At 45.1% G+C, this 10,321-nt stretch overlaps 1 protein-coding gene across 1 annotated transcript in view; it reads left to right on the forward strand.

The window, feature by feature from the left end:
• LOC113806962 (uncharacterized) overlaps positions 1-10,218 on the forward strand; it is a 13,967-nt gene extending 3,749 nt beyond the window's left edge. Inside the window, exons 5-6 of the mRNA XM_070134453.1 lie at positions 422-550; positions 9,169-10,218. Coding sequence (XP_069990554.1) covers positions 422-550; positions 9,169-9,330 — 291 coding nt within the window. The 3' untranslated portion in view covers positions 9,331-10,218. The remainder of the gene's footprint in view (positions 1-421; positions 551-9,168) is intronic.
• Positions 10,219-10,321: the final 103 nt, after the last annotated feature.

A 10,321-nucleotide genomic window follows, 5' to 3' on the forward strand; every position in this document is an offset into this window, starting at 1 on the left:
AGAGAAAAAAGCACGGATAGACTTTATGTGAAATAGCGGGGGGTGGACTGAACTACTAAGTGAATGAGGATGTAGCTGCTGGCGGTGAACAGAATACTAGATAAATGAATAGCGCCTTCACAACTCCAAAAATTATGGAAATCTGTGGGTGAAATTCACTCCAAGAAAATATACGTTTCCAGACACCCCCAAGAAAGAGAAAGAGAGACAAAATAAACAAAGAAAGGAGAGAGAGATAGAGAGAGGAAGAGAGAGAAAGAGAGAGAACGAGAGAGAAAAAAGAGAGAGAGAGAGAGAGAGAGAGAGAGAGAGAGAGAATAATAACATAATACAAGTCACAAAATATCAACCCAAATAACCCAACCGCCACCACAGCATCCAACCCTCACAACCACCAACCTGACCTGACCCCTTTTCCCAGCTGACCCTCAACGGAACCCTGAACCGCGCTGCCCTCCAGTTCAAGCTCACAACCACCATGATGCATCCGTTGGTCAAGGATGTGGTGACGACGGCTCTCTCCACATGCCCTGATCCCGATGATTATAAGGTATGTTGGGGCAGCATTTTCAAGGGGCATGAGGATGTCAGAGAGATAAGTTGGGGCAGCATTTTCAAGGGGCATGAGGATGTCAGAGAGATATGTTGGGGCAGCATTTTCAAGGGGCATGAGGATGTCAGAGAGATATGTTGGGGCAGCATTTTCAAGGGGCATGAGGATGTCAGAGAGATATGTTGGGGCAGCATTTTCAAGGGGCATGAGGATGTCAGAACGGTATGTTGGGGCAGCATTTTCAAGGGGCATGAGGATGTCAGAGAGGTATGTTGGGGCAGCATTTTCAAGGGGCATGAGGATGTCAGAGAGGTATGTTGGGGCAGCATTTTCAAGGGGCATGAGGATGTCAGAGAGATAAGTTGGGGCAGCATTTTCAATGGGCATGAGGATGTCAGAGAGATATGTTGGGGCAGCATTTTCAAGGGGCATGAGGATGTCAGAACGGTATGTTGGGGCAGCATTTTCAAGGGGCATGAGGATGTCATAGAGATATGTTGGGGCAGCATTTTTAAGGGGCATGAGGATGTCAGAGAGGTATGTTGGGGCAGCATTTTCAAGGGGCATGAGGATGTCAGAGAGGTATGTTGGGGCAGCATTTTCAAGGGGCATGAGGATGTCAGAGAGATAAGTTGGGGCAGCATTTTCAAGGGGCATGAGGATGTCAGAGAGATATGTTGGGGCAGCATTTTCAAGGGGCATGAGGATGTCAGAGAGATATGTTGGGGCAGCATTTTCAAGGGGCATGAGGATGTCAGAGAGATATGTTGGGGCAGCATTTTCAAGGGGCATGAGGATGTCAGAACGGTATGTTGGGGCAGCATTTTCAAGGGGCATGAGGATGTCAGAGAGGTATGTTGGGGCAGCATTTTCAAGGGGCATGAGGATGTCAGAGAGGTATGTTGGGGCAGCATTTTCAAGGGGCATGAGGATGTCAGAGAGATATGTTGGGGCAGCATTTTCAAGGGGCATGAGGATGTCAGAACGGTATGTTGGGGCAGCATTTTCAAGGGGCATGAGGATGTCATAGAGATATGTTGGGGCAGCATTTTTAAGGGGCATGAGGATGTCAGAGAGGTATGTTGGGGCAGCATTTTCAAGGGGCATGAGGATGTCAGAGAGGTATGTTGGGGCAGCATTTTCAAGGGGCATGAGGATGTCATAGAGATATGTTGGGGCAGCATTTTCAAGGGGCATGAGGATGTCAGAGAGATAAGTTGGGGCAGCATTTTCAAGGGGCATGAGGATGTCAGAGAGATATGTTGGGGCAGCATTTTTAAGGGGCATGAGGATGTCAGAGAGGTATGTTGGGGCAGCATTTTCAAGGGGCATGAGGATGTCATAGAGATATGTTGGGGCAGCATTTTCAAGGGGCATGAGGATGTCAGAGAGGTATGTTGGGGCAGCATTTTCAAGGGGCATGAGGATGTCAGAGAGATATGTTGGGGCAGCATTTTCAAGGGGCATGAGGATGTCAGAACGGTATGTTGGGGCAGCATTTTCAAGGGGCATGAGGATGTCATAGAGATATGTTGGGGCAGCATTTTTAAGGGGCATGAGGATGTCAGAGAGATATGTTGGGGCAGCATTTTCAAGGGGCATGAGGATGTCAGAGAGATATGTTGGGGCAGCATTTTCAAGGGGCATGAGGATGTCAGAACGGTATGTTGGGGCAGCATTTTCAAGGGGCATGAGGATGTCATAGAGATATGTTGGGGCAGCATTTTTAAGGGGCATGAGGATGTCAGAGAGGTATGTTGGGGCAGCATTTTCAAGGGGCATGAGGATGTCAGACAGGTATGTTGGGGCAGCATTTTCAAGGGGCATGAGGATGTCAGAGAGGTATGTTGGGGCAGCATTTTCAAGGGGCATGAGGATGTCAGAACGGTATGTTGGAGCAGCATTTTCAAGGGGCATGAGGATGTCATAGAGATATGTTGGGGCAGCATTTTTAAGGGGCATGAGGATGTCAGAGAGGTATGTTGGGGCAGCATTTTCAAGGGGCATGAGGATGTCAGAGAGATATGTTGGGGCAGCATTTTCAAGGGGCATGAGGATGTCATAGAGATATGTTGGGGCAGCATTTTCAAGGGGCATGAGGATGTCATAGAGATATGTTGGGGCAGCATTTTCAAGGGGCATGAGGATGTCAGAGAGATATGTTGGGGCAGCATTTTCAAGGGGCATGAGGATGTCAGAGAGATATGTTGGGGCAGCATTTTCAAGGGGCATGAGGATGTCAGAGAGATATGTTGGGGCAGCATTTTCAAGGGGCATGAGGATGTCAGAACGGTATGTTGGGGCAGCATTTTCAAGGGGCATGAGGATGTCATAGAGATATGTTGGGGCAGCATTTTTAAGGGGCATGAGGATGTCAGAGAGGTATGTTGGGGCAGCATTTTCAAGGGGCATGAGGATGTCAGACAGGTATGTTGGGGCAGCATTTTCAAGGGGCATGAGGATGTCAGAGAGGTATGTTGGGGCAGCATTTTCAAGGGGCATGAGGATGTCAGAACGGTATGTTGGAGCAGCATTTTCAAGGGGCATGAGGATGTCATAGAGATATGTTGGGGCAGCATTTTTAAGGGGCATGAGGATGTCAGAGAGGTATGTTGGGGCAGCATTTTCAAGGGGCATGAGGATGTCAGAGAGATATGTTGGGGCAGCATTTTCAAGGGGCATGAGGATGTCATAGAGATATGTTGGGGCAGCATTTTCAAGGGGCATGAGGATGTCATAGAGATATGTTGGGGCAGCATTTTCAAGGGGCATGAGGATGTCAGAACGGTATGTTGGAGCAGCATTTTCAAGGGGCATGAGGATGTCATAGAGATATGTTGGGGCAGCATTTTTAAGGGGCATGAGGATGTCAGAGAGGTATGTTGGGGCAGCATTTTCAAGGGGCATGAGGATGTCAGAGAGATATGTTGGGGCAGCATTTTTAAGGGGCATGAGGATGTCAGAGAGGTATGTTGGGGCAGCATTTTCAAGGGGCATGAGGATGTCATAGAGATATGTTGGGGCAGCATTTTCAAGGGGCATGAGGATGTCAGAGAGATAAGTTGGGGCAGCATTTTCAAGGGGCATGAGGATGTCAGAGAGATATGTTGGGGCAGCATTTTCAAGGGGCATGAGGATGTCAGAACGGTATGTTGGAGCAGCATTTTCAAGGGGCATGAGGATGTCATAGAGATATGTTGGGGCAGCATTTTTAAGGGGCATGAGGATGTCAGAGAGGTATGTTGGGGCAGCATTTTCAAGGGGCATGAGGATGTCAGACAGGTATGTTGGGGCAGCATTTTCAAGGGGCATGAGGATGTCAGAGAGGTATGTTGGGGCAGCATTTTCAAGGGGCATGAGGATGTCAGAACGGTATGTTGGAGCAGCATTTTCAAGGGGCATGAGGATGTCATAGAGATATGTTGGGGCAGCATTTTTAAGGGGCATGAGGATGTCAGAGAGGTATGTTGGGGCAGCATTTTCAAGGGGCATGAGGATGTCAGAGAGATAAGTTGGGGCAGCATTTTCAAGGGGCATGAGGATGTCAGAGAGATATGTTGGGGCAGCATTTTCAAGGGGCATGAGGATGTCATAGAGATATGTTGGGGCAGCATTTTCAAGGGGCATGAGGATGTCAGAGAGATATGTTGGGGCAGCATTTTCAAGGGGCATGAGGATGTCATAGAGATATGTTGGGGCAGCATTTTCAAGGGGCATGAGGATGTCAGAGAGGTATGTTGGGGCAGCATTTTCAAGGGGCATGAGGATGCCATAGAGATATGTTGGGGCAGCATTTTCAAGGGGCATGAGGATGTCAGAGAGATATGTTGGGGCAGCATTTTCAAGGGGCATGAGGATGTCAGAGAGGTATGTTGGGGCAGCATTTTCAAGGGGCATGAGGATGTCAGAGAGGTATGTTGGGGCAGCATTTTCAAGGGGCATGAGGATGTCAGAGAGGTATGTTGGGGCAGCATTTTCAAGGGGCATGAGGATGTCATAGAGATATGTTGGGGCAGCATTTTCAAGGGGCATGAGGATGTCAGAACGGTATGTTGGGGCAGCATTTTCAAGGGGCATGAGGATGTCATAGAGATATGTTGGGGCAGCATTTTTAAGGGGCATGAGGACGTCAGAGAGATATGTTGGGGCAGCATTTTCAAGGGGCATGAGGATGTCAGAACGGTATGTTGGAGCAGCATTTTCAAGGGGCATGAGGATGTCATAGAGATATGTTGGGGCAGCATTTTCAAGGGGCATGAGGATGTCAGAGAGGTATGTTGGGGCAGCATTTTCAAGGGGCATGAGGATGTCAGAGAGATATGTTGGGGCAGCATTTTCAAGGGGCATGAGGATGTCAGAACGGTATGTTGGGGCAGCATTTTCAAGGGGCATGAGGATGTCATAGAGATATGTTGGGGCAGCATTTTTAAGGGGCATGAGGATGTCAGAGAGGTATGTTGGGGCAGCATTTTTAAGGGGCATGAGGATGTCAGAGAGGTATGTTGGGGCAGCATTTTCAAGGGGCATGAGGATGTCATAGAGATATGTTGGGGCAGCATTTTCAAGGGGCATGAGGATGTCATAGAGATATGTTGGGGCAGCATTTTCAAGGGGCATGAGGATGTCAGAGAGATATGTTGGGGCAGCATTTTTAAGGGGCATGAGGATGTCATAGAGATATGTTGGGGCAGCATTTTCAAGGGGCATGAGGATGTCAGAGAGGTATGTTGGGGCAGCATTTTCAAGGGGCATGAGGATGTCATAGAGATATGTTGGGGCAGCATTTTCAAGGGGCATGAGGATGTCAGAGAGATATGTTGGGGCAGCATTTTCAAGGGGCATGAGGATGTCAGAGAGGTATGTTGGGGCAGCATTTTCAAGGGGCATGAGGATGTCAGAACGGTATGTTGGGGCAGCATTTTCAAGGGGCATGAGGATGTCAGAGAGGTATGTTGGGGCAGCATTTTCAAGGGGCATGAGGATGTCATAGAGATATGTTGGGGCAGCATTTTTAAGGGGCATGAGGATGTCAGAGAGGTATGTTGGGGCAGCATTTTCAAGGGGCATGAGGATGTCAGAGAGATAAGTTGGGGCAGCATTTTCAAGGGGCATGAGGATGTCAGAGAGATATGTTGGGGCAGCATTTTCAAGGGGCATGAGGATGTCAGAACGGTATGTTGGGGCAGCATTTTCAAGGGGCATGAGGATGTCAGAGAGATATGTTGGGGCAGCATTTTCAAGGGGCATGAGGATGTCATAGAGATATGTTGGGGCAGCATTTTCAAGGGGCATGAGGATGTCAGAACGGTATGTTGGAGCAGCATTTTCAAGGGGCATGAGGATGTCAGACAGGTATGTTGGGGCAGCATTTTCAAGGGGCATGAGGATGTCATAGAGATATGTTGGGGCAGCATTTTTAAGGGGCATGAGGATGTCAGAGAGGTATGTTGGGGCAGCATTTTCAAGGGGCATGAGGATGTCAGAGAGATATGTTGGGGCAGCATTTTCAAGGGGCATGAGGATGTCAGAGAGATATGTTGGGGCAGCATTTTCAAGGGGCATGAGGATGTCATAGAGATATGTTGGGGCAGCATTTTCAAGGGGCATGAGGATGTCAGAGAGGTATGTTGGGGCAGCATTTTCAAGGGGCATGAGGATGTCAGAGAGGTATGTTGGGGCAGCATTTTCAAGGGGCATGAGGATGTCATAGAGATATGTTGGGGCAGCATTTTCAAGGGGCATGAGGATGTCAGAGAGATATGTTGGGGCAGCATTTTCAAGGGGCATGAGGATGTCAGAGAGGTATGTTGGGGCAGCATTTTCAAGGGGCATGAGGATGTCAGAACGGTATGTTGGGGCAGCATTTTCAAGGGGCATGAGGATGTCAGAGAGGTATGTTGGGGCAGCATTTTCAAGGGGCATGAGGATGTCATAGAGATATGTTGGGGCAGCATTTTCAAGGGGCATGAGGATGTCAGAACGGTATGTTGGGGCAGCATTTTCAAGGGGCATGAGGATGTCATAGAGATATGTTGGGGCAGCATTTTTAAGGGGCATGAGGATGTCAGAGAGATATGTTGGGGCAGCATTTTTAAGGGGCATGAGGATGTCAGAGAGGTATGTTGGGGCAGCATTTTCAAGGGGCATGAGGATGTCATAGAGATATGTTGGGGCAGCATTTTCAAGGGGCATGAGGATGTCAGAGAGATAAGTTGGGGCAGCATTTTCAAGGGGCATGAGGATGTCAGAGAGATATGTTGGGGCAGCATTTTCAAGGGGCATGAGGATGTCAGAGAGGTATGTTGGGGCAGCATTTTCAAGGGGCATGAGGATGTCATAGAGATATGTTGGGGCAGCATTTTCAAGGGGCATGAGGATGTCAGAGAGATAAGTTGGGGCAGCATTTTCAAGGGGCATGAGGATGTCAGAGAGATATGTTGGGGCAGCATTTTTAAGGGGCATGAGGATGTCAGAGAGGTATGTTGGGGCAGCATTTTCAAGGGGCATGAGGATGTCAGAGAGATATGTTGGGGCAGCATTTTCAAGGGGCATGAGGATGTCAGAACGGTATGTTGGGGCAGCATTTTCAAGGGGCATGAGGATGTCAGAGAGGTATGTTGGGGCAGCATTTTCAAGGGGCATGAGGATGTCATAGAGATAAGTTGGGGCAGCATTTTCAAGGGGCATGAGGATGTCATAGAGATATGTTGGGGCAGCATTTTCAAGGGGCATGAGGATGTCAGAGAGATAAGTTGGGGCAGCATTTTCAAGGGGCATGAGGATGTCAGAGAGATATGTTGGGGCAGCATTTTCAAGGGGCATGAGGATGTCATAGAGATATGTTGGGGCAGCATTTTCAAGGGGCATGAGGATGTCAGAACGGTATGTTGGGGCAGCATTTTCAAGGGGCATGAGGATGTCAGAGAGATATGTTGGGGCAGCATTTTCAAGGGGCATGAGGATGTCAGAGAGGTATGTTGGGGCAGCATTTTCAAGGGGCATGAGGATGTCAGAGAGGTATGTTGGGGCAGCATTTTCAAGGGGCATGAGGATGTCATAGAGATATGTTGGGGCAGCATTTTCAAGGGGCATGAGGATGTCATAGAGATATGTTGGGGCAGCATTTTCAAGGGGCATGAGGATGTCAGAGAGGTATGTTGGGGCAGCATTTTCAAGGGGCATGAGGATGTCAGAGAGGTATGTTGGGGCAGCATTTTCAAGGGGCATGAGGATGTCAGAGAGGTATGTTGGGGCAGCATTTTCAAGGGGCATGAGGATGTCATAGAGATATGTTGGGGCAGCATTTTCAAGGGGCATGAGGATGTCAGAGAGGTATGTTGGGGCAGCATTTTTAAGGGGTGTGAGAATTCATAAAATTCTAAATTCATAACTGAAATCTAAACGCGTAAAATTTAAATCTAAACTCTTTACCTTAGTTTTAAATTTTCGATCGATATTCTAAACTTCCAAATTCCCAAACCTGAATGATTGATCAAACAAAAGAAAACGTCGAATTCTATATTCTAATTCTAGATTCCCAAATCTGATTATCAGACACAAAAATCTTAATTCCAGATCTGACTTTCAAACCCGTACACAAAATCTAAATTCTGATTCTAAATTCCCAAACATAAATATCAAGCACAAAAAGGGATGAAAATATCTAATTTCCAGTTTGAATTCCCAAATCCTAAATCCAACCTTAACGCTTCAACTTCAAATTCAAAATTCTAAAATTTTCTTTTCTAGCTCTCCAGCTTTCCTTCCCCTCGGAATCTGAACTTCAAAATCAAAATTCTAAATCTCTTTTCTCCCTCTTCCTCTTTCCCCTAACTTTAATTTCAAAGTTCAAAAATCAAAATTCTAAATATTTCCCCAGAGCCTAAACTTTTTAAAAAATCTAAAATCCTCTTTTTCCTCTCCCTCAGATTTCCGACTTCAAAATCAAAATTCTAAGGCTTTCTTCTCCTTCTCCAGATTTCCGACTGCAAAATCAGAATTCTATTTTTTCTCTCTCTCTTCCTCCTCCTCAGATTCTTAATTTTAAAATCAAAATTCCAAAGTCTTTTTCCCCTCTCGCTCTCCCTTTTCCATCCCCTCAGATTCTAAGCTTCAAATTCAAAATTCGAATATCTCTTTTCTTCCTCTCCCTTCCCCCCCTCCCTCAGATTCTAAACTGAAATCAAAATTGTAGTATCTCTTTTCTTCCTCTTTCTCCTTCCCCTCAGATTGTAAACTTCAAATTCAAAATTCTAAAGAAAAAAACATTGCCCTCTCCCTCTTTCCTTCCCAGATTTCCGACCAAAATCAAAAATCCCCAAAGAAAGTTGACAGTAAGAAAAAAAAAATCCCTCTCCCTCTCTCCTTCTCAGATTTCCAACTTCAAAATAAAAAAATCCCAGAAGAAAACAGAAAGAAAGAAAGAAAGAAATCCGTTTCCCTCTTTCCTTCCCAGATTTCCGACTTCAAAATCAACCCCCCTCACAAAAAAAAAAAAAAAAAAGAGAATCCCGTTCCCTCTTTCCTTCTCAGATTTCCGACTTCAAAATAAAAAATCCGAAAAAGAAAAGAGAAAGAAAGAAAGAAAGAAATCCGTTTCCCTCTCTCCTTCCCAGATTTCCGACTTCCTGACGTGCCTTCGCGGCGAATGCATACAGAAGATGCCCGAGAGCGTCGCTGCCATGCCGGACTGGAGCCTCTTAACGGCCGGTGATGACGACGATAAAAAGGACAAAGATAAGAAATGCAAGAAGGGCAAGAAGTGCAAGAAACACTGAGATATGCGAGGAGGTTTGTCGGATCGTCTTGGGTGTTTTGTGTTTAAGAAAGAGAGAGAAAAAGGGAAAAGGAAAATGGAGGAAGGAAGTCTTGGCGTGGAGCTGTTATATTTTTTCTTTCTTTCTTGAGACGTTTTAAGAAGGACGAAAAAAGATGTTTTAGGAAAAGAGGTCTTTGTGTGATGCTTTTTTATTTATATATTGTTTTTCTTGAGACGCTATTAGTGTTGTTGTTTTCATTATTATTATGACGATTGTTATAATTTTTTTTTATTATCATCATCATTATTAACATTGTTATTATCATCGTTGCTATTATTATCGTTATCATTATTATTACTATTGATTGTTATTATCATTATTATCATATTATTAGTAATATTACTGTTATTAGTATTATCATTAATGCTGTTATTACCATTGCAGCTGCTAAGATAATCACCACTAGTATTACAATCAGTATTATAATTGTTATAATTATGATTATCATTAGTATCATAATTCTAATGTTACTTTTATCTGGCTGAAATATAGATACATTCTTTTCTTGTTCATTAAACATTTAAGATCATGTGATTAATGCTTATCAATATAATATCAATGAAAATAAATATATCATGATAGGCTGATGTGATGTGTTGGGTGATATGCTAAAAAATATCTCACTTGTTCTCTTCAATTATTTCATCTATGATAAAAATCATTAGCTTAAGCTCTACTCGTCAGAGGTTGCAGTCATATAATGTGTCTTAGTTTGTAAGGGTTTCTCTGCATCAGATTCCCCTGAATGTTCTATCTATCATTATTATTATTATTTTCTTTAGTGATGCAGTTTCCAGTATGTGATGTGATATGTTATGTATCCATTAAATTTGCAGTAATGTACCATCATTATCTATAATTTTCAGCCCAATGCAATGTTGAAACACACATACACACACACACACACACACACACACACACACACACACACACACACACACACACACAC

The sequence above is a fragment of the Penaeus vannamei genome, chromosome 19 (assembly GCF_042767895.1).
Source record: "Penaeus vannamei isolate JL-2024 chromosome 19, ASM4276789v1, whole genome shotgun sequence".
Classification (NCBI taxonomy): Eukaryota; Metazoa; Arthropoda; class Malacostraca; order Decapoda; family Penaeidae; genus Penaeus; species Penaeus vannamei.